The following is a 24,006-nucleotide window of genomic DNA, read 5'->3' as shown; positions in this document are numbered from 1 at the left end:
ACATGGTAGATGCCTAGTCAGTGTCTGTTGGATGGATGAAATGCCCCATTTCTCTATCCAGAGATGATTTTTCTCTTATCTCTTGACATCTCTAATACTGGGATGCGTCATGCAATTATGTCTGAGTTTCACCAGCAGCAGCCTTGTGACTGAGAGGGGTCTTGGAAGTGCTGAATACGGAGGAGCTATCATTATTATTAAAAGAGGGCCTTTCTCTTTTTTTTTTTTTTTTTTTTTTTTTGAGACGGAGTCTTGCTCTGTCGCCCAGGCTGGAGTGCAGTGGCCGGATCTCAGCTCACTGCATGCTCCGCCTCCCAGGTTTACGCCATTCTCTTGCCTCAGCCTCCCGTGTAGCTGGGACTACAGGCGCCCGCCACCTCGCCCAGCTAGTTTTTTGTATTTTTTAGTAGAGACGGGGTTTCACCATGTTAGCCAGGATGGTCTCGATCTCCTGACCTCGTGATCCGCCCGTCTCGGCCTCCCAAAGTGCTGGGATTACAGGCTTGAGCCACCGCGCCCGGAGGGCCCTTCTCTTAATTTGTGATGGCTTCTGGTTCCTTTCTGTTGTATCTGCCCTCTCTGGGGAGCGTGGGGTCCCTGAAAATTACCCTGGGGCACAGGGGCTGCAGTGACCGTTGCCTGAGGCCCTGCGGTGGTGCTGGGCTGGGGACAGCACGTCCTGTGGGGCATGCTGTGTGTCCGGGGCCCCAGTCCCCACTCTGGTCTCCTGCCACCCACCACCCACACTGTCCCTCCTGGGGGGTGGCAGAAGTCTAGAAGCCTGTGTGAAGCCTGGAATTCTCTTCTTGGGGAGAGTCATTTTACTGTGCCCTGTCATAACTCCAAGTACCGATGCTAGAGGGGTGAGTAGGGATATGTGTGAGCCCCCTAGGCTGAGGGGGCTCTAGGGGGGATCTAGAGTGGATTTTCAGAATGAGAGTGAGGGAGGGTGGGCCCGGTCTCCACCCCCACTGCATTCCCCTTCAGCAGCAGAGCTGAGACACTGCTGAGATCAGATTAGTGCCTGATCCCCAGGTGGGGCGGAGCAGACAGGCAAATCCTCCCCGGGAGGCCACTCATTATTCAGCCCCTTGATCCTGACACTTCTACTCCCATCACTGAACCCCGCCCATGAGGCTAGCATCAGGGCTTGTGTGTGCCACGGTGAGTTTGTGTAGGAAGGGTTTGTGTGTTACAGGTTCTGAATCCATGTAGATGTGTGTGCACGTGTCTTCAAGATGTGCATATGCTGATATTAGTGTCACAGTTACGTGTGTGTGTTATAGGTGCGTGTGTAGGAAGATACACAGACTTGTGGAAATGCATGTGTGCAAATATATGTAATGGGTGTTTGTATCTGTAAGTGTGTCATTGGGGTGCACATGTCCTGGACACACATGAGTGTGTATGGGCCACCCCTGTGTGCGCTTGACTGGTGTGTGGCAGCCATGGCCTGTGGGAGAAGCGTCGGAACTGGCATCACAAGGTCTCAGTGCCGACAGCTAGCCCAGGAACCTTGGACACTCAAATTCTTTTACTGCTGTGGCCCTCAGCTTCCAATCTGTAAAATGGGTATGAGGTCTCATGGCACGAGGTTGTGCATGAGCGTCTCTCACACTCAGCCTGGCCTAGAAAAAACTCAAAATCTTGAGTTTTCATCAAATGAGAGAATAAATGATTAAACAAATAGAAATGCCTCACAGAGCAGCATGCGCTGAGATTTTAAGGACCCAAGCGAAGTGCATGGAAATGTGCAGCTGTCTGGAAGGACGGTTGGGAGGTGGGATCTTGGGGAGAAAGGGGAGAAAGGGGATGGAGCAGGGCTCCCCAGGCGAGGGCGGCGGCTGAGCCCGTGTACCCACCAGCCTGCCTGTGGCCGTGAGGTGTGTGCGTGTGCGCCCATGTTGATGCGGCGCCGTGCGGGAGGCGGGCGTCCCCTGCTGTACATGGGAGGGAGGCTGTCTGTGCAGAGCATTGCCCAGTTGCCATAGAAACGAGCAGAAGGAGGTGGGTGGCTGGAGAAGGAGGCGGGTCGGGAGGGGGGAGTGGGGAGGAGGCAGCGGTGGAGGGAGCTGGCTCCTGCAGTTCTGGCGCTGCTGCCTTCCTGAGTGAGCAGTGGAGGGAACCCTAGAGGACAGAGCCCCCAGCCCGGCGCCAGGCCCCCTCTCCGCCCGCCACCACGGAGGAGAAGGAGGACAGCCAGCCCCTCCGGCCCTGGCCTGGCCCAGCGGGGGCAGTAAGCTCCTACCTGCCCGCAGCTTGGTGCCCACACGGGCCCAGGTAGGCATTTCGATGGCTGGAAGAGGCTGTGTGGAGAGTGGGGAACGGGACTGCCCTGCCTTCCTACCGGCGGCACCTGGTAGGAGCCAAACAGGCCATCCGGAGGGGCTGGGCCAGGGACCTGCTGGGGAGTGGGCTGTGGGGTGCAGCCAGCATCCTGAGAGGTCTTGTCAGAACCTTGATCCTCCTCATCGGGGGACTGTCCCTGTTGCCTTTCCTCCTCTGTACCTCTTGTCTCCACCACCGCCACAGGTCCTGACTTTGCAGCCATGCCCCCTCCTTGGGGCAGCAGGCCGACGGAGGCTGGAGCCTCCAGGGACCCACAGTCTGAAGCTAGACAGGGTAGGCGGCAGAGGGCAGGGAGGAGTAAGGATGCCCCAGTCCCACTCAAGGCACTGCTAGGCTCTGGCTGTTTGGGATAAGCAGACTCACCTCCCACCATCTCCCGATGACGCCAGAGCCTCCCTGCTGGCCCTGGATGGTCTCAGGCACTGGGCTTAGAGCCCCCTGGTCAGGCCAGAGGCATCTACCTCCTGCCCCATCCTCAGGCCCTTGCCCTTCCTCGTTCTCCCTGGAGACTTAGTGAACTCTCCCCAACCCTTGATCTCCCAAAGAACCTCCGTGCCCATCCCCAGCAAGCCCAGGGCCTCCAAGTTGGGGCACCAGGGAGCAGGCCTCTGATGGGGTGAGAGTGCCTGTGGCCCTCCCTCCTGCGCTCTCCGTCCCTCTGCTGCAGTGATCCTGGGGACAGACTCCTGCTGCTGGGGGAGCTCTCCGGCACTGCCACTGCGGAGGAGCCTCTGCCAGCTGCTCAGGAGGGGGTGGGGTGGGGTGCAGGGGAGGAGCTGGGCCCTCTGTCCCAACTCTGGGCAGGGAGGGGACAGGAGGGGGCCCACAGGAGTGCATGGGTGGGGCACACCTGGTCCAGGTTTGCCCTGGTTGGAGCTGAGCCTCCTTGGGTGGCATAGGGAGGAGATGCTAGCCTGAGAGGGGGCAGAAGGTTGATGTGTGCAACTATGGGCGTGCTTAAGGTCCTGCCCTTCTCCACCTGCTTTCTCTGCCGCACCCCCTGAGAGCCCAGCTGGGTCTTTTGCTGGACCACAGTGTGGGGTGACCCCTTCCCCTGGCACTCGGGTCAGAGGGCCTGGTGCAGGGGCTGAGGAGGGGGTCGCATGATGGGGAAGGGAATACACACTGAGAAGCTGGTGTGGCTCTGCTCACTTCTGCAAACGTTAGATGCACATCCACAGAGTGCTGGACTTGGGGGCTCCCACTTTGGGATCAAGGGCCTAGGAGGGAGAAGGGCAGGTCTCGGGTTGGCAGAAATGGGATGCAGATTCGCCTGTGCGCACTGACACTGCCTGCCCCTGCTCTTCCGAACCCTGCACTCTCCTCCTCCCCGACCAGGGTGGGAGCTGGTATCTGCCCTGCCTCACCTCCTGCCTCAGTCGCCTGTCAGCAGCCGCCCCCACCTCCACGGAGCAGGGGCTGGTGAGGCCTGGAGGGCAGGTTCTTCGGGTGAGAGCTGAAGGAGTGTCTGTCCACTCAGCAGGCCCTCCAGGCCTGGCCCCGACCTCCCACCCCTGGCCTGCCTCCTCTGGGCCCAGGCCCCTCCCTGTCAGGTTGCTGCTTCACAGGTCGGCTTGGGGCTGCCTGTGCTTGCTCTGTCTTTCTCCCACATTCTTGCCACCAGATTCTGGGGCAGTGAGTCCACCAGGATGGGCTTCTGGGACACATTTCCCTGCCCCACTTCATTGCACACAACGCACCCACAGCCCAGGGCACCCACCTGGAAGCCGGATTGAGACTTGACCTCCCCTGGCAGGCCTTCTCATGTGAAAGGGAGCTTGAGGGAGGCCCCAGGAGCACTGAGAGGCCTAGAGCTCAGCAGGGGCTGGGGCCTGAGACACAGGAACAATCTGGCTCCTGGCTGGTCCCTCCTCACTGCCCTTGACCCCCGTGCAGGAGCTGGCAAGGGTGAGGAGGTATCTCCAGCTGGCTGTCCATGGGCATCTCAGGGCTCCAGAACTGAGCTCCCATCCCCTCCAACACCGTTCCTCCCTCAGTATCCCCAGCTCAGTAAACAGCAGCTCTATCTGCCAGCTGGTCCGGCAGGAGCCATCCTTGACTTCTCATCTCACCGTCACATCCAAAACCATCGGCAGATCCTGTTGGCTGGAATGCCACAGCACTTCCGGACTCCAGCCTCTTCCCACTCCTTCTAACATTACCTCCTTATTCTGAGACCCCATCTTCCCTCACCTGGGGGACGGCAGCCACCTCCTAGAGCTTCCCTGCCCACTCTGCCCCACCGTGGTTTGCTCTTCCCCCAGCAGCCATAGATCCTTTAAAACAGAAGCCAGATCACATCCCACCTCTTCCCAAACCCTGCAGTGGCTCCCATCTCACTCTGCTAAAGGCCTCCTTCTGACCTACAAGGCCCTCCCCAGTCCCCTCCCTCAACCTCTTCAGCCTCACCCCTCCCCTTCCCTCATCTTCGCAGGCCACATGACCCCCTTGCTCCTCAACCCTGGCAGCCGGCTTCTGCCCCAGGGCCTTTGCACGGGCTGTTCAGGCTGCCTGAGTGCTCTGCCTGGCTCTCTCCCCACCTCCCTCAGGCCTTTGCTCCAAGGCCACCTGCTCAGAATGACCTTCTGTGACCATTCTGCAAACAAAAGCACCACTCCTGTCCCCCATCTTCCCTCCCTGTCCCCTCCCCTGCCTTGCTTTCCTTCACAGCCTGTCACCTTCTAACATCCTTGATTACCACTTATTTATCTCGTTTCTTGCCTGCTCAGCCCCTCTATAATGTCAGCCCCACAAGGGAGGGGGTTTTCTGTCTTACTCACTGCTGTAGCCCAGCTCCGCACTCTGAGAATCAGGGCTGCAGTGTAAAGCCAGGAGTGTCTCCCTTGGGGGCTGGCTCAGCATCTGTGCTGTCGTGGGGGCCTATGATTCCATCCTCACAGGGGAAGATGATGCCCGTCTACCTGGGCCGTTGCCTCAGGGACATTGGGTCAGACAGGACGCTGGGCCTGCCCTGGGTCCACACGTCTTCCTTTTCTCTACTCCAGCTGTGGCCACAGCAGCTCTGCCAGGCCAGGCCCAGGAAGAGAGCGAGCCGCAAGCATCCCAACGCAAGCCACTGAAGCGGGAGGGCCACGGCCGCTTCTTCCTGGTCGGAACTCATCCTTGTGTTCCCTGTGTTGCAAAAACGTGCTGCGCTCCCACCAGGAGGGCTGCCCACAGAGGGGGCGGCGTGGCCCCTGCTCTCTAGGCAGCCACAGAGGCAGTGGGCTCAGGACAGACACACCCCTGCAGAGCGGCCAAGTGTGTGCTGACTGGTCTTGAGAAAAGAGATGCCCCAGAGCAGACAGCAGGGGGCCCTGCCTTCCCAACAAGCTCCTGCCCCTGCCTCCCCATCTGTGGGCATCTCACTTTGGGCTCCCCCAGAAGCCAACCCCAAGACAAGGATATGATTCATTTAGGAGGTGGCCCACAGAAACACTGAGGGTGGGGAAATGAGATAGGGAAATAGGCGGCCAAAACAGGTTGCTTTACCAAGCAAGTTACCACTGCAGGTAATTCAGCTCACTCCAGTTGGGGAGCTCTGGGAGACATTTTGAACACACCTTTGACTCAGTCCAGGAGGGCAGGGGAGCTGGGGTATATATACACCACCTTCCAGCGGCTCTCCACTACCCTTTGCCCTGTCCCTCACGCTGGCTGAGTTTTCTCTGAACTGTTGTCACCACCTAATGTGGTGATATTTATTATATTTGCTTCTTGGCTTTTTGCCTGTGCTGGAGTGTAAGCTCCATGAGGGAAGGGCTGGTCTTATTCCCTGATGAACCTGCCCCACCTGAAACAGGCTTAGAGGCCCTCTAAAGATGTGGGCTGTGCAAAATGGTGTCTTGTCTACTTGACTTGAAAGCAGGGGAGGGATGTGAGCTTTTTGGGGTGATTTTCAGGAGGAGAGAGAGGGTCTGGGCTCTTAAGAGGGTGGCCAGAGGAGGAGAGCACAGGGATGGTGAAGGGTGAAAGGTCAGACCAGGAGTGGGCTAGGGAGGAGGAAGGGCCAGCCACAGAGGCTGGGGTGCCTGAGGCTGTGTCTGAGGCTTACCTGTTCTCACAGGTGGACCACCAAGGGGTACCTTGGGTCCCTTCCTAGCTGGGATGAACCCACCTGGTCCCCTTTGCCCTGGGCCTCTCTGGAGCCTTCCAAACTTGAGTAAGGTTTGAGCTCTGCTTCCCTGAGTCTCCCTATTTGTGTTTCCATCCTCCTCCTTCCTCCTCACCTCGGGATCATCATTTCTAATAAGCAGGCCCCTTGGGGACTGCCTGAAACACCCCAGGTTAGAAGGGATGGCAGTCCAGGGGACTGGTTTTCAGACCTAAAGAGAAAGCAAGAGGAAGCCAGGCCTGAGATCTTCCTTTCATGGGGGACCTGGAGATCTGAAGGTCCCAGGTGAGGCCCAACAGTCCTGGAAGGACTCTGGGGGTGTTAGCTGAGGAGGGGAGAAGGGAAGCCAGGTGATCCAGAGAGATGAGGCTCCTGTCATGAAGACTCTGTACCTGTTAATACCCATAATACTGCAGGTGAACTCTGGACCTTATGTGCACTCATTTCCTCCTACACCAATCCCACGGGGATCACCTCCATTTTGCAGATGAGGAAACTGAGGCACAGAGAGTTTAACTAACTTGCCAAGGTCAGTGGCAGAGCCGGGATTTGAACCTCATCTCCAGACATTCTGTCTGGCCCCTTGGTGCTGTTAGCTATTGTGCTAATCGACTTTTTGGGACAGCAGGTTGCCACTCCTGAACCAGCAAGACTGTTTAGGGCAGAACATGCCTAAGAATGGCACCACAGGGTTGGTGTCAGATGAGGGGAGGGGTAGGGGAGGGCTGGGGTATTTGGGGAAGGCTTCTTGGAGGGACAGGGACTGAGCTGGCCCTTGAAGGGAAGCAGGCTTTTTCTGGGGGAGGGGTGAGTGACAGGAGGGAGGATGGCATATGCCCTAGGCTGGGTTATGGGGAGACATGAGAAAGGGGCAGAGGCTCTAGTGGACGCGGTGCATCTCAGCTGACTTGAATCCTCCCCGTTGCATTCGGAGCCCCAGCTCCCAGAGATGGTTCAGAGGCGCTGTGTGGCCCAGGCTGGGTGCTGTGAGCCTGTCGGTCTATCTCTGGGTGAGGCGAGGGGTGGGTTGGGGGGGCGCTGCTGGGAATGTCTGTGGGACCTGCGACCCTGGGGAAGAGGCAGGCAGCTCTGGTTTCTCCATGGCCCTGTCCCTGAGCTGAGCCTGTTCCGGGCAGGGGAGAAGGCCTTAGGCCAGGAGGGCTGGAGTGACACCCACAGAGAGCTGGGAGCAGGGGCAGGGGAAAGACCACCCTTGGGTCTGAGTCTGGTTCTGCCTCCTCCCTGCTGTGTGACCTTGGACAAGTTATCTAACTTCTCTGAGACTCAGGTACTCGTCTGTAGACTAGGGAAGGCAACAGCCATCTCAGTGGGCTGTGAGGTTTGGAGATAAAGCGTGTGAGGAGGTGCTCACAATGGCACACAGTAGGCACTCAAAATTGCTGTGTCGTTGATGCTGCCTGCGTGCTGCAGCACCCCTGAGGACGGAGGGCGCCATGCTGAGGGCAGGATGGTCCTAGGACCACAGGGAGGAGGAGACCCTGGAACCGGACCCTGAGGGCTGGCCAAGAGGAGGGAAGGGATCTCCAGGAGAAGCCCGGCCTGGAGACAGAGGGTGGGTGGGACTCGGGACCTCCTCCTGGCTCCTGGCTCTGGTTGTGTCATCATCATCATTGTCAACATTGGCTGGGTGCCCACTGTGTGCAGGTAGCTGTGTCTGGCTCTGGGATAGAAATTCATCATTTCTGCGGTTTATTAAGTCAATGTTCAGAAGGTCCTTGGCATTTATTCATTCATTCATTCAACAAAAGTGCACTGCCCACGTACTCTGTGGCCAGCACTGCACTGGACGCTGGGAATACGGCAGAGAACCAGACAGATAAACACCGCTGACCGGACTGAGTGACATTCCTGTGGGAAGGAGGACATGCAACGTGATGAATGCCGTGCTGTGGATGGCGTGTCTGGTGGTGACGAGGGCTGTGGAGAATAATATAGCAAGGACAGGGAGGAGGTGGAGGCTCAGGACCTGCCGGTGTCTGGGAGCAGCTGGGTGACTCCCAGGCCTGTGGTTGGTGACCACTGAGGTAGGAATCCACACAGCGCCTTGGTCCACACCAGGCCTGGCCTCTCCAGGCTCATGCTCTTAATTCCTCTCTCCCTTCCTCAAGCCAGGAGTAGATGGAACACAGCTGAGGGCCCTGCCTTCCAGGTTCTCCTAGAGGCAGCTGTCAGGAGATGCCTGGGCCTGAGGAGAGACGCTTTTCACCCTGGGGCTCCTTTGTCACTGAGGCCTCCATTACAGACTTGGCCCACATCTCACTGGTAGTAGTTGGGGTTGCTGGCTCCAGAGCCCTGCACCCCCCCATTCTGCACTTCACAGGCTGCATCATGTCCATCCTCATGGACAAGAAAGGCAAGACCCTTCCTGGCTCCACAGAAAGAGAGGGCTACCCCTGAGATGGAGCTGTTGCCTACAGGCAACGGCAGTGGTGGATGGATAGTGAGCGCCGACATTTGTGGAAAGCTCACCGTGTGTCAGGCGCGGTCCGGTGGCCCAAGGTCTAGTGCTCCGTTTAATCCTTGCAACAGCCCATTTTACCAATGAGGGCGCCGAGGCCTGGGAAGAGGAAGAGATCCACGCACAGTCTCACAGCCCATACATGAGAGAGCCAGGGTTCGAATCCAGGTTATTTGGCTCCAGAGTCTGGGTTGTAATCCTACTTTGTGCTGCACAGGCCCCAGGGTCAGTCCTCACTCTGCCACCCTGTAGCCGTGTGATCTTGGTTTACCTCTCTGAGTGTGGTCTCCGCAAGAAGAAAAAGAGGAAGCCCCTCCCTGTGAGGACTGCTGCGAGAATGAATGCGGTGCTGGTGCGAGGGCCTGTCCTGAGGAAGTGCTCAGTAAGCCTTGCTTCTGCTCTCCCGCAGGGCTCCCGGGGAATGAGGCTCAGCAGGGGCCATGCAGCAGGGGCTTTGGCTGGAGCGAGGATTGAATCCCAGCTCCGCTGTTTACTGTCTCAAAGGCCATGGGTGCACTATTTTAATCACTCCGTGCCTCAGTTTCCCCATCTGTAAATGAAAATAAGGCACACATAAAGCATCTAGAGCAGTACCTAGCACACAGTAGGCACTCGGTAAACGCTAGCTAGTGATAGCCAATGTTAATGTCAACACCTCTCTATGTAATGATAGTATGGTGGTCAGGAGTGTGCGCTCTGGATCTGGACGCTGGGCTCAAATCCCAGTTGCACCTTTCCCTAGCTGTGTGTATTAGGCTCCCCAGAGAGACAGAACCAGTTGGATGGATGGGTGGGTGGATGGATGGATGGATGATAGATGGATAGATAGGTAGGTAGAAAAGGATGGATGAGAGGGGATTTGGTAGGGGAGCTGACTCACATGAGTGTGAAGAAGTCCCATGTTACGCCGTCTGTGAGCTGCTGAGCCAGATGAGCCAGTACCATGGCTCCAAGTCCAAAGTCCTGAGAACCGGGGGGCCAGTGGGGTAACTCTCAATCTGCGGCCAAAGGCCTGAGGACCTCAGGGGCTGCTCATGCAAAGTCCCTGAGTCCAAAGGCCACAGAACCTGGAGATCTGATGTCCACGGGCAGGAGGAGCGTGTCAGCTCCAGAAGAGAGTCAGAACTCACCTTTCCTCTGCCTCTTCCTTCTCTCTGGGCCCTCAGCCGACTGGGTGGTGCCCGCCCACACTGCATGAGGGCAGATCTTCCTTCCTCAGTCCACTGATTGCAATGCCATCCTCTTTCCAAAACACCCTCACAGGCATACCCAGAAATAATGCTTCACCAGCTCTCCAGGTATCCCCTAATCCCATCAAGCTGACCCCTGAAATTAATCATCACAATTAGCAACCTCTGGCAGGTTACCTCGCTGCTCAGTGTAACAGCAGTTCCCATGTCACATGGCCATTGTCTATTCATTGAGCTCCCACACGTAGTGCTGTGCACCGTGTGTGGGACATTCAGCCCTCACTGCCTGCTGGCCACCGTCATTGCTGTGACAGCCTTAAATCATAAGATCACGCAGGGATGGATGCTGTGATGCCCTGGGCTCACTTCTCCCCTTGGTACCTGGACAAGCTCTGTCCCTGTTACATCCCTGAGTCCCTGGATTCTCAGCTACAGTGTGGGGTGACAGCAGAATCTGCCTGGTCAGATTGTGGTGAGGATTACAGGAGGTAGATTCGACATGTGAATGGTACGTGCCCAATCAATGCCAGCTGTCATTTATTGAGACACTAAAGGGTCTTCAGGGCTGAGTTAGCCTCATAGCCACTGGTGAGAGAAGGCAGATGGGCCTCGTGCCCCTTTGAAAGGTTGAGGAAGGTTAAGAGCATGTCGAGTTTGCCCACAGGGAGTGCCAGGTGCCAGCCACATCCCTTTCTGATGGTGAGAGATGCAGCCTTTTTAGTGACAGCAGGTACCGACTGCCCTTCAAGAAGGACATGGCATTTGTCCCGAGTTGAGCCTCCTGCCTGCCCCCAGGGTGGGGGTGTGAGGCTAGTTTGGAAGAGGCAGAGGCGGGGTGGGAACGTGTGTCTAGTCACATGATGGGGGGTTCACACACTGTCTCCTGGCTCTTGTTCCTGAGCCCACCCCTTTGTGGGTCAGAACTGAGGCTGGAGTTGGGAGGGCCTGGAGTCTGCCATGGGCTGGACACTAACCACCTCATCTAATCCTTAAGTCAGTCATATCATCCTCATTTCCCAGCAAGGCCCAGAAAGGCCTGCGAATTGCCCATGGCCGCACAGCAGGTTGGTAGCAGAGCAGGGACCCCGAGGTTGGAGCTGTTTCCACTACGCATGCTCCCTCAGCTGGAAGCTGGAGAGACACATTACCTGCCAACACCAAGGGTGGACCCCAGCAAGTTCCAAGAGCCCTGAGCCTGGCCTGTTCTGCACAAGGTGGAGAGTGGTCTCAGCCGTCGGGCATTTTGGCCTGACATACCAGATCTCAGCTGCACTGTCCCTTCCCTCCATGCTGACAGCACCCTCCATCCTGGTTCCCAGCTCCCTCAGCTCTCCCCCAACACAGGCCGGAGGGTTTCAAAAATATACACACGAGGCACATTAAAAAATTCATGCACATGAGGCAAAATTAAAAGGGCACGAAAGGACCTACAGAGAAAAGTTTCCCTTCCCCTGCGTACCCTGGCCACCCCATTCCCTGAAGACGGTCGCCATCACCAGTTTCTCTTGTGGTCCTCCCAAAACACTCCCTACCTATGTATTTTCCCCAGCCACACGGGTCAACACCTTGCTCTTTTTGCTTTAGTGATGTGGTCTGGGGAAGGTTCCATTCAGGAACAGAGCTTCCTAGACAGCCCTGCACCATACCTTACTGACCCGGCCCTCTGTGGACGGGTATTTGGGCTGTTTCTAGCCTTTTGCGTTTACAAGCAGTACTGTAGTAAATAATCTTGTGCATCATCTGGCTGACTGACTGGAAGTAAATTCCTAGAAGTGGTGTTGCTGGGTGAAGGGTGTGTACCCCATAATTGTATCAATGACAATTGTATGGTATTAAGTTACTTTCCCATTACCGTGGGTGAGAGACAAATGGCTCAGGTTCTACCTTTGTTCCCACAAGGGAATGCCTGTACCCTCCACCCAACTCCTGCCCACCCCCCACCAGCCCCCTGGCAGCTATGCATTACCAGGGGTCGGGGCAGAGTTCTGTGTGACATTAAGGGTTCTAGAAGGGACTGTGGCCCCAGGGATACCTAGCTCACCTGGCTGACCATGCTTCCTTAAACATCCCTGCTTTTTACTTCTCTGTATCTAAATTTAAAATGTTCCTTATGAAGCAAGTACTGCTTTATGAGTGAAAAGTGCCAAGTTAAGAAAAGAAAAATTCAGACTCATTTCTTTGTCCCTTGATGAAATCCAGCCGTCCTCCCTCTCACCCACCCCCACTGTGCGCGAGTTTATGGGAAAGTCTGTCTGTGGTTCTTCTAAAAGGGAGGGAACAAAATATGTTTAGATGCCTGAGGGGTGCAAGAGGCAATACGGGGTTATTACTGGGAAAGAGCCCCAGGCCCTGGACAGATGGGGAACCCTAGGGGAAGGGACATCCTCAGCCAACCATTCTTACATGTTATTGCCCCTGCCCTGAGCCTGAGAGCCAGCTGCTGGTAACGGCTGGGGGTTCCCTGGACCCCCAGGTTGGGCTGAATCTTGCAGAGGCCAGCCCTCCCTGAGCATCCACACTATCAGGGTTCATAGTCCTGGGACTGCAGTGCAGAAGCAAGAAGGTGTCCCCTGGTGCCTGGATCCAGCTAGTGGCTGGCAGCTCACAGCCTGGCCAGGCCCAGCCTGGACTCTGCTGCCTCTTTGAAAACCAGGCCCCTGGCCCTCTTGAGTCCTGGCTCCTGACTACTGAGCCATTCTTGCCTGGGGTAACAGCGAGGGCTGGCTGGGGAGGGGAGGAGGGGAGTACCCACCTTGGCCCTGGGGCAGCGCACAGCCTAGATTGGATAACCGTGATGCCTGCTGACAGATCCAGGGCAGACACAGCCACCCCAGATGCTCCCATAGATCTCCGTGGTGTGACCTGTGAGATCTCGGTGGTGTGACCTGTGGGCCAGGACGCCACACATTGGGATTCCCAGGAGATTTGTAAGGAGCTAATGGGGGCTGCTGAGGTTGGCAGCAAGGGCAGCCAGAAGGGCATTTACAGGGTCCCGGGGCTCAGATAACTGAGGAGGCGCTGAGCCTGGGCTCCAACAGTTCAGGAGACAGAACCAGCTCTGGGGGCTGGGGCTGGGGCTGGCTTCTGAGTGGCGGTGCTCATACTGGAGCTAGAGGATGGATTCGAGGGAGGGGGAAGGAGGAGGGATGGGGAGTTGGGCATGAGGGTGCTACAGGGCGACTCTTAGGGTTACCCTAGGTCTGGTGAGCTAGTTTCTGGACAGGAAGCTGACATCCTAATGCAAGCCTCCTCCCATGGAGCCCCTATCCCATCGGGTTGGGGACCCAGGACTGGAATGGGGCAAAGGGTGGAAGGCCCTTCTCTCATCTCCATGGATCTCTCTCCTGCCCTCCCAGTGCATGAGCAGCTGAGCCTGCTAACCGCAGCTCCGCACTTGTCCATCCCCCTGCGGCTACACCATGTCCGGCTCCTACGATGAGGCCTCACTGGCTCCAGAGGAGACCACCGACAGCTTCTGGGAGGTGAGGCTCTCATGATCTCCAGGTTCTGGGGACCAGACAGCCTGGCTGTTTGGAGGCCAGGCTCCCCTATTACTCACCCCATGACCTCAGGCCCCACTCCCCAGTCCCCCAGGCCCCTCCAAAGCCCTGGGTGTCCAACAGGCAGCGGTAGCCATGAAGTGGCCCAAGAGCACTGCCCACTGAGTCAGGAGCCCCTCTCTCCCCACAGCTGCCCCCAGAGAGAGCCTGTGGCATTTCACAATGTGGGAACAGGCCCTTTGTGACTCTGGCACTTCCATCAGGCAGGTACAGCACAGCCTTTCCCAGCTGTTCCTGTTTCCCTCGCTCGCCCCCGATGCTGAGGTGGGCAGGGGTGGAGCGCTGGACACAGAGAGAGGGAGTGAGCTCCCAGAGCCCCACGGGGCCCCTTCAGGCGCGGCCAGAAGCCAGCATTTTCAGAGCCTTCGGAAATATTTGAGACCTGGAGGAAAAAAATTGCTATTGGCTCCTGAAACCCAAGACGAAAACTGCCAAACCTAAATTAATAAGCGTTTAATGAGATGTCTACAAAACATAATATTATGTCAAGAAGCTGCAGCTCAACTCAACGCTTATATGACTCTATATAAATATAATAGATTTAACTCGCAAAAACAAAATGAATAATTCATTCCAGCCCAAGTCCAAATTCTAAAAATCCTTCTGCATTTTGTGGCAGCGAGGAAATCATGTTTAAATTGGGGTGAGGGTGCGTGTAGACGGTGGGGCCTGACGCAGGGTGCTGGAGCCTCCGAAAGTCAGTTTCCCTGCTGCGTTGCGGCTGGGCAGCGGGGCTGGGGGCGGGGGCGGGACCGGAGGCCGTGGGCGGGACGGCGGGGCGGGAGACAGTGGGCGTGGCCGTGCTGGTTGCGGCGGGCGGGGCAGGGGACGCTAGGAACCCGCGGGAGTGGTGCTCGCTGCTTGGCCGCCAGGTGGGGAACTACAAGCGGACCGTGAAGCGCATCGATGACGGCCACCGTCTATGCAACGACCTGATGAACTGCGTGCAGGAGCGCGCCAAGATCGAGAAGGCGTACGGGCAGCAGCTCACGGACTGGGCTAAGCGTTGGCGCCAGCTCATCGAGAAAGGTGCTCCCCCAGGCTCACATCCTGCGCGCCCCCAGGCCATCACCCGCCCCCTCGGTCTGGGTCCTGGGAGCCCTGGATACTTGCATGCACCATGCCCTGCATCTACCAGCCATAGGACCTTTTCAGGCTCTGTTCCCTCCTAGATCAAACCAGGCTTACCTGTTCATCTGTATTTTGTACAACTTTAGGTTGGATTAAAAAAAAAGCAAAACACTTTTTATCTTGAAATAATTCAAACTTTGTGTGAAAGCTGCAACAGTAGCACAGAGAATTCCTACACACCCTTCCCCCAGACTCACTGGCTCCACGTTTGTTTTCTCACCGACTGTTTATTGATATGCATATGTTCCGAACCTTTTGAGAGTAAGCTGGAGCCATTATCCGTTTACCCCTAAATTCTTCATTATCTCCTAAGAACAAGAGCATTTGCTTATGTAACCAGAGTTCAACTACCAAATTTGGGACATGAATACAACTCATACACAGATTTACCATAACAATTGTGCTTGCTAGTCCAGGATCTAGCGCAGTCGCACATTGCCTCTATGCATCGTGTCTTCAGGTTCCTTTAATCTAGAACAGTTTCAAGTTGCGGTTTACATATACTTGTTCGTGTTATTCTCTTGCAGTATACTCTAAACCCCATGAGAGCAGGGGCTGGGCCTGCACCACCTAGCACAGTGCCCTGCACAGAGCTGGTGCCAGTACACAAACAACAAGTCAATGTGGAATGACTGGTCCCCAGTGGCCTCCTGGCATCTGTCACAAGCTTCAGCTAACATTCCTAGAGCACCTACTGTGTGCTTGGCGCTGTGCTGGGCTTGTCAGAGCTCACAGGGTCCAGGCTGCCCCCCTCTGACCCCACTCTGTGGGGCTCACACGTTGACGGGAGAGATAAAGAGGAGGGAGGTACAGCTGCAGATACTGTGAGAAGAATGCAGCAAGGGCTGCAGGCCGTGGCAGTTGGGTAGAGCAGTCAGGGAAGGCTTCCTGGAGATAGTGGTTGATGTGGGCCCTAGAGGATGGGGCCATGTAGAGCAGAGGAGGGCATTTCTGTTGCTATGGCAGGAAGGGGAAAGCCTCAGAGAAGGGAGGTGTGAGGGGGGCCTCTGGGCAGGGGGCAGTGAGGTTCCTGTGACCTATTGCCACTCCCTCAGGCCCACAGTATGGCAGCCTGGAGCGGGCCTGGGGTGCCATAATGACGGAGGCAGACAAGGTGAGCGAGCTGCACCAGGAGGTGAAGAACAACCTGCTGAATGAGGACCTGGAGAAGGTGAAGAACTGGCAGAAGGACGCCTATCACAAGCAGATCATGGGTGGCTTCAAGGAGACAAAGGAGGCTGAAGATGGCTTCCGCAAGGCCCAGAAGCCTTGGGCCAAGAAGATGAAAGAGGTGCTCAGTGGGTGCTGCCACGGGTGGGGTGGGGTGGGCCCGTCTGATCAGAGGGTGCTGATCCCAAGGAGGGCATCTACGGATGGGTGGGCTGGGCACTGCCCTCCGGGATTGTGCCCACAGGGGAGCAGCACTGCCTTCCAGGAAGAAATATTCACAGATGGGTGGGCAGTGCCCACTGGGTAAGGAAACCCATGGGCAAGAGGGCACTGTCCCCAGGAAAGATACCAGCAGCGCAGACGGGCACATTGGCCCCTGGCTCCCCAGATGGGGTGGGCACTGCACTGCCTGACAGGAGGGTATCTGCAGGGGAGCAGGCAGTGCTAAGCAGAGACAAAGCCACAAATGGAGGAGTGCTGCTCCTGAACATCTGGAGCCAGGGCTTGCATCCTTTCTGGCTCTTAAGAGTGTGGGCTCGGCCGGGCGCGGTGGCTCAAGCCTGTAATCCCAGCACTTTGGGAGGCCGAGATGGGTGGATCACGAGGTCAGGAGATCGAGACCATCCTGGCTAACATGGTGAAACCCCATCTCTACTAAAAAATACAAAAAACTAGCCGGGCGAGGTGGCGGGCGCCTGTAGTCCCAGCTACTCGGGAGGCTGAGGCAGGAGAATGGCGTGAACCCGGAAGGCGGAGCTGCAGTGAGCTGAGATCCGGCCACTGCACTCCAGCTTGGGCGACAGAGTGAGACTCTGTCTCAAAAAAAAAAGAGTGTGGGCTCACAGCTCCCAGGGAGTGGGCAGGGGAGGAGTTGATGGATGACCATGTTTGCTGCTGGTCACAGATGAAAACCCTACTCCCTATTCCCCCCTCCCCACAGCTGGAGGCAGCCAAGAAGTCCTACCATTTGGCTTGCAAAGAGGAGAAGCTGGCCATGACACGGGAGATGAACAGCAAGACAGAGCAATCGGTCACACCTGAGCAACAAAAGAAGCTGCAGGACAAAGTGGACAAGTGCAAGCAGGATGTGCAGAAGGTGCTGGCCGGGCCGGGATGGCAGCAGGGGGTCTGGGGGTCCCCTTGCAAAGGATGGTGGCTGGGAGCTGCAGGCCTGGTTAGGTGTCACCCTCTCTCCATTCTGGTGCCCACAGACACAGGAGAAGTACGAGAAAGTGCTGGAAGACGTGGGCAAGACCACACCCCAGTACATGGAGAACATGGAGCAGGTGTTTGAGCAGTGCCAGCAATTCGAGGAAAAGCGGCTGGTCTTCCTCAAGGAGGTGCTGCTGGATATCAAACGGCACCTCAACCTGGCTGAGAACAGCAGGTACCTGGGCATGGCAAGCACCGAGGGCACAGGCACAGCCAGCAGTTGGTGTGACTGGCATGCAGGGCATCCCAGCCCTACATCATAGTGACGGGAAGGGGAGGCAGAGCTGCAGGGGTCAAGAGGGATGAGGCTTCAAACACAGCGGCTGATGGGTGCAAGATGACGCACACTGCGTACTCTAGAAATACATGCAGGGTGATGGGTGAATGGCTAAGGTGGGAGGGAGAAGGGAGTTCACTGAGCATGCCCGGAGCTGCTTCTTGCAAAGCCCACATGATTCCTGGCTGGGCAGCATGCCCAGCACCCTGCTTCCCTGAGTGGACTCCGGCCCCTCACCAAGGATGAGAAGGGGCCATGGTGAATCTGTGCCCTCCACCTCCCCCATTTCCCTGAGCACAGCTACATCCATGTGTATCGTGAGCTGGAGCAGGCCATCCGGGGGGCTGACGCCCAGGAAGACCTCAGATGGTTCCGCAGCACCAGTGGCCCCGGCATGCCCATGAACTGGCCCCAGTTTGAGGTGAGGATATGTGGGGATGGGAAGGGGAGCCTGAAGAGGCTGAAAGGTGCCTCAGGGCATAGTCCCCCAGCCTGACTGCTCCACTGGCCCCACCAGGAGTGGAACCCAGACCTCCCTCACACCACCACCAAGAAGGAGAAACAGTCCAAGAAGGCAGAGGGAGTGGCGCTGACCAATGCCACTGGGGCAGTAGAGTCCACATCCCAGGCTGGGGACCGAGGCAGGTGAGTGCCTCCTGTGGAGCTTCCTGGGGCCAAGAGGGACCCACACTCTGGGGCAGCTGAGTTGTGCTTCAGAAGACAAGAAATGATCTAGATCATAGCAACTATGTCTCCTCTCTAAAGGAGAGTGGTAGTTCATCACTCTAAAGCAGCGGTCCCCAATCTTTTTGGGACCAGGGACCAGTTTTGTGGAAGACAATTTTTCCACCGATGGGAGTGGGGTGGTTTTGGGATGAAACTGTTCCACCTCAGATCATCAGGCATTAGATTATCATAAGGAACGTGCAACCTGGATCCCTCGAATGTGCAGTTCACGATAGGGGTTTGCGCTCTTACGAGAATCTAACGGCGCGGCTGATCTAACAGGAGGTGGAACTCGGGCGATAATGCTCCCTTGCCTGTCACTCACCTCCTGCTGCGCTGCCTGGTTCCTAACAGGCCACGGACTGTCTGCAGCCCCAGGATTAGGGATCCCTGGTCTAGATAATAGGAACCAAGCCTCCTCTCTAAAAGATAGTGGTAGCGGATCCTTCTAGAGCACCTGCTGTGTGTGGCGCGGTTCAAGTGCGTAAATATTCCCGTTTTACAGATGGAGAAACTGAAACCCAGAGAGGTTAAGTGACTTGCCCAAGGTCACATTGCTAGTTAATAAACCTCAGAGCCAGATATGATGCCCAGGAGGTCTGACTCCAGGATCCTTGCTCTTAATCATTAGGTGGTACTCCTCCTCCCGGATGAAGACTCAGACTTGCCCTCGGGTCCCCTTAAATGCCCTCTCCCTCTTGGGCTGAATAATAACGCAAATGGCCCTGCATTTAAACATCTGTTTAAAGAGCTCATGAGGGTCACCCCTCCTATGTGGCTAATCCTTGCTCTAGACTTGGTAGAATTCAGGGTCAGAGCTCTGATTAGGAGTGGTTAGCCCTCGGGGTGTGGTGCGGGGAGACATTGAAGCTGGGTCCTCCCTCCGCGTCTCAGTGTTAGCAGCTACGACAGAGGCCAACCCTACGCCACCGAGTGGTCAGACGACGAGAGTGGAAACCCCTTTGGGGGCAGTGAGGCCAACGGGGGTGCCAACCCCTTTGAGGACGACTCCAAGGGAGTGCGCGTGCGGGCACTCTACGACTATGACGGCCAGGAGCAGGATGAGCTCAGCTTTAAGGCCGGTAGGGCGGCTGGGCGGGACAGTGCCTGAGCGAGGCTTGGGCCTGGATTGGGTGTGTGGTGGGGCAGGGGCGGTGCCTGAAAGAGAGGCTTGGGCCTGGACTGGGTATGTGGTGGGGCAGAGACAGGATTTGAAGACGGGTTACGAGGATTTGCAGGGAACTAAATGGGGCGTGGCCTGGGTTGTGGGCGTGACCTGGGCCCAGGATGGGAGTGAGAGCAAGATTTAGATTGGTTGGTGCCAGGGGCGGAGTCAGAACCTGAGAATAGGGTGGATGCGAGGTCTGATTTTGGGGGCGGACCCGACACCCAGATTAGGTGAGTGGCTGAAGTAGGCCAGGACCCCTATGCCAAGGGTGGCATGTGAATGTTGGCATGGAACTGGGGCTGGTCTCCAGGGGCAGGGCCTAAGAATCTAAGACCCAGTGCAGTAACCGGGAGGGGGTATTGGAGGGCTCCCTTTGCAACTGGTGTGTTGAGGGAGGGGCAGCCTTCTCTCTGAGCCCTCCCCCCCGCCCCGCCCCGTGTTCTTTTTCCTAGGAGACGAACTCACGAAGCTGGGCGAGGAGGATGAACAGGGCTGGTGCCGTGGGCGGCTGGACAGCGGGCAGCTGGGCCTCTACCCTGCCAACTACGTGGAGGCTATCTAGAGGCCCTCCCTCCATACTCCCCTCACTCCTCCCCACTGCCTCCCCTCCCCTCCCACTCTCGTCTCCTTCCCCTCGCCATAGAGTTCCAGACATATTTTCCGATCAAGCTTTTATTTTTTTAAAAGTCAAAACAGAACAAAACAAAGTATACAGAGACAGAGCATTTGCAGGGCCACCTGGAGGCTGCGGTGCTGGGGCTTGGGATGATGGTCCCAGGGTAGGTAACAGGCTTAGGACTTAGCCCAACATCACAACATCTGCTCTTTAGGTTCCACCAAAGAGACTCCTGAGCCCTGAGAGATGTCTCCTGACCCTTCCACCCTGCCTCACTCCCTCTGTCCCACTCCACTCCAGGCTGCCGGCACCTGCCCCATTCCCTGGCCTGGTTTCCTAACCTTTTCTTCCTCCCCTGCCCTGCTTCCCTTCCTCCACCACCCTGCCCTCAAAGGCCTCCTCTCCAGACCCCAGGGAGGGAGGCTTCCCCATCTTTAGTCTTCCACTCTACCCTGGGGAGCATCCTCTACTCCTAGCTGCGTCCCTTGGGCCCAGTGGGACTGGAGGAGGAACAGTCACCCTCCTCCCCGCTGGAGGTTCCCAGGGGTCCCCCAGAATGAAAGAGGGGTGAGCTGGAGGAAGTCATGGTGTCACTGGGGTACAGGAGGGTGAATGAAGGGCATGCAGGCTCTCAGCCCGGGTTGTGCCAGCCCTCCCAGCCCCAGGCCCATCTGAGGGACCAAGACCCTGTTACCCAGGCCCTTCTTTCCAGCCATCAGCACTTTGAGCATCGGCTCTTCAGCAGATCCAAACCCCCTCAGCAACTTGCAGAGGACCTGTCCCTTCTCATAAGTCCCCTGGCCTAGGGTGGGGACCCCCAAACTGATGGCAAAGCCAGCAACAGTAGCAGCCTCCTCCTATTTGCTGGGGAGGAGGTCATCTTGTCCCCCTGGCCCCCCACGCTCCCTCCATGTCCATCCAAAAACCATAAAATCACTGGGTTCCACATCAGCCTCCATGAGGCCAAGCCTTGTACCTGCAAAGCTCTTGGCCTAACCATCTCTCCTCTTCTCTGACCTGCCTGGGGAGCCTGCAAGGGCCCCATGGGTGCCTCCAGCCTGAGACATCAGGGGAGAACCTGCAGCTGAGTTTGGCAGAAAGGAGGAACCCTGGCCCTCAAGAGGAAGATAGTCACATCATGTATTTCTTCCTTGTCCCCACAGCCCCCGGAACAACATTCCCCCTGCTGGCAGCCCTTCCATCTCTCCAAGCCTGGGTCAGAGTGAAAGGACCTTCGGGGGTGGGTGGAAGCAAAGGGCCCAGCTGCTGGTTGGTGAGCAGTAGTGCCGGAGTGCTAGGTACCAGCCTCTCCCGCACGAGAGGGTACAGGGGCTTGGGAAGCAGACCAGGGTTGGACAAAACCCCATGAGGGAGGGGAGCTGGAAGAAAAGTCTCTTGGGGACCTCTGGAGCAAGGAGCTGAGAAGTCCTGCAGCACCAGGTGAGACTTGCTTACGGTGGATGCCACTTCTAGGCCTCTGGACCGCAGATGCCCTCCTTCCTCCTGCACACCTGGCCTCCTGGGCCTCCAGGTAAAGAGAGAGAGCCAGCCCAGCCCTGTTCCCCCTCAGTCCTCCTTTGCTCTTGCTGCTTCTCCCAACAGCCCACTGTTAGGAGGTAGTAGACCCCAGCCTCAAGGTTCTGACCTTCTCCGTGTGGGCACGGAGGGTCCTGACACTCTGGCAGGGGCCTGAGCTGGGGCAGGCCTCCCTCAGGGCCAGGGGCAATGGCATCCCAGGGACAGGCAGACCTCCTTCCTGCTGCCAGCACCCCCTTCCTTATCACTGTCTGGTCTCTGGGCCTTGGCTGCAGCCTGAGATGAGCCTGAAGCCAAGATGAGCCTCCTCAGCACCTGAAGCAAACTTTTGGAAGCCTGAGATGTGTCCTGGGCTCCTCAGCGCCTGAAGCAAGCTTTTGGAAGCCTGAGATGTGTCCTGGGCTCCTCAGAGCCTGAAGCAAGCTTTTGGAAGCCTGAGATGTGTCCTGGGCTCCTCAGAGCCTGAAGCAAGCTTTTGGAAGCCTGAGATGTGTCCTGGGCTCCTCAGCGCCTGAAGCAAGCTTTTGGAAGCCTGAGATGTGTCCTGGGCTCCTCAGAGCCTGAAGCAAGCTTTTGGAAGCCTGAGATGTGTCCTGGGCTCCTCAGTGCCTGAAGCAAGCTTTTGGAAGCCTGAGATGTGTCCTGGGCTCCTCAGCGCCTGAAGCAAGCTTTTGGAAGCCTGAGATGTGTCCTGGGCTCCTCAGCGCCTGAAGCAAGCTTTTGGAAGCCTGCAGTCCTCCCAGCTCCAGCGCAGAAGTCCAGCCTTTCCCCAGGCAGGAGCTGGGGTAGGGGGCGTCTGTCCCTCATCACTTACCTTGGAAAGGTGGGAAGCTGGCGATCTGCATCTTGGGGCCTGGGCTCCCCCTCTCTGTGCCAGCAGCTTCCCAGCACCTGCGGAGGGGCTGCAGCCCCAGCTGGACTCCACCCTGTCCCTCTTAGCACTCCAGCTGCCCACTCCAGGACAGGGACTCGAAACCCCCTCCATCCTGAGCAGCCACCTCCAGGGCCCTGTTTGGGACCACTCTCTCAGTCCCCAGGCTCCTCAGGGCTCCAGAGCAGGAGGGTCTCCTACCTGGAAGTCCCCTTGAGCTCCAGGGCCCAACCCTACCTGCCAGTGCTGGTGTCAGGGCACTCAACACCGAGGGTGGGGGCCGCGCCCCTTGCCATGCCCACGGCCTCCTCCTGTAGCCCCTGCCCGCATCCTCGATGCTGCACGGGCCCGCCCTGGCGGGGCTTGGCGAGTAATGTGTTTTGTCCCGAGTTAACCACCATTCTGCGGCCTGGTTCTGTAAGGAACCGGGGCTGCCCCACCACCCGCCGTCTGCCGCCCTAGGCTTCCTGACCCCATTAGTTCCGACACTTGTGAAACTCCGAGAAGTGCTGTGGTCTCAGCAATGCACCTGTTTTGTACATGATTGTGTAATTTAAAGGTATATAAATACAAATATATATATATATCAGTTGTGATTGTATGACTGTGGATAAAATCCAGAACTGTGTCAACCTGGCTGCGCATTGTCATGTTGAGTCTTGTGCGCCTTCTTCAGTCCTGGGGGTTTCTGAGCCCTCTGAGAGCTGTTTGTGGTTGGGATGCAGGAGGGGAGGGGTGGTGCCTGAGCAGGGCTGGGTGCTGTCCTGGCCGACCATCCATAGACTGGGCCACTGAGGCCTGGTCCCTTCATCCTGCAGGGGCCTGGGTCTTGTCTGGACTGAGGAGGGTGATACTGGAGGCTCCTGGAGCTCTGGCCCATTCAGGTTCCGGGTGCCTGGTGACAGGCCCTGACCAGGAGAGCTGGGGCGTTCAGGTTTCCACACTCATGGATTAAGAGTGAATGAAGCTCTCAAATAGGTTTTGCTTTTTAAAGCAGAATTCTAAAAGTGACCGCTGAGGCCCATGGTTCCTGGTTGTCCACGGTGCCAAGCTCCCTGTGTGGTGACGTTGGGCCGTGCCACACCTTCCTGCACCCAACCTGGCTCTGAAGGCATTTCTGTGTGGGACCCGTGGGAGGGCTCCTTGGGGAGAATTTCTCAGGGGCATAGGCAGGACCAGAGCTCTGGGTTCTCGGCTGTTCTTCCAGCCCCAGGCCCAGCTCTTGCTCCGGCTCCCTGACTCCCCCTGCACCCCAGCCTCTGGGGATCTCTTCTGGGGCAGCGCAGGAGTCCAAGGGCCAGTCCCAGTTCTGCCATCAGCTCACTGTGTTCCCACCCTCACCCGGGTCTCAGCTTCCCCAGTCGGGTGAGATGTCTCTCTCAGGGTCCTCTGGCCCTGGCAGCCTGGCAGGGCCATCACACAAGCCCATTACTCAGGGCAAATATATGCCAGCCCCTCCCTGACACCCCGTGCCCCAGCCTCAGGGTGTGCCAGGCAGGGAAAAAGGTTGAGATGGAGATTGAATCTATCAGCCACCCCATCTTCCTTACTCCTCCAAACCTACCTCCATGTGAAGCCCGGTTTTAGCCAAACAGAAATCTTCAAAT

At 57.2% G+C, this 24,006-nt stretch overlaps 1 protein-coding gene across 5 annotated transcripts in view; it reads left to right on the top strand.

Moving 5' to 3' along the window:
• The window catches only part of PACSIN1 (protein kinase C and casein kinase substrate in neurons 1), a 68,900-nt gene extending 45,869 nt beyond the window's left edge, over positions 1-23,031 (top strand). For 2 of the 5 annotated variants that reach the window (XM_015449546.3, XM_015449547.3), the window contains 9 exons: positions 13,489-13,614; positions 14,565-14,721; positions 15,879-16,114; positions 16,934-17,089; positions 17,205-17,380; positions 17,783-17,903; positions 18,000-18,127; positions 19,103-19,290; positions 19,829-23,031. In XM_015449546.3, coding sequence (XP_015305032.1) covers positions 13,552-13,614; positions 14,565-14,721; positions 15,879-16,114; positions 16,934-17,089; positions 17,205-17,380; positions 17,783-17,903; positions 18,000-18,127; positions 19,103-19,290; positions 19,829-19,938 — 1,335 coding nt within the window. In that variant the 5' untranslated portion in view covers positions 13,489-13,551 and the 3' untranslated portion in view covers positions 19,939-23,031. Of the gene's footprint in view, positions 1-2,083; positions 2,360-2,532; positions 2,623-13,488; positions 13,615-14,564; positions 14,722-15,878; positions 16,115-16,933; positions 17,090-17,204; positions 17,381-17,782; positions 17,904-17,999; positions 18,128-19,102; positions 19,291-19,828 lie in introns of those variants that run through there. The other 3 variants (XM_065544123.1, XM_065544121.1, XM_065544122.1) reach the window with 3 other exon arrangements.
• The last annotated feature ends 975 nt before the right edge of the window (positions 23,032-24,006 follow it).

Source organism: Macaca fascicularis, chromosome 4 (genome assembly GCF_037993035.2).
Source record: "Macaca fascicularis isolate 582-1 chromosome 4, T2T-MFA8v1.1".
In the NCBI taxonomy this organism is placed as follows: Eukaryota; Metazoa; Chordata; class Mammalia; order Primates; family Cercopithecidae; genus Macaca; species Macaca fascicularis.
The sequence above is the reverse complement of the archived record's forward strand: the minus strand, read 5'-3'. Positions and strand labels throughout refer to the sequence as shown.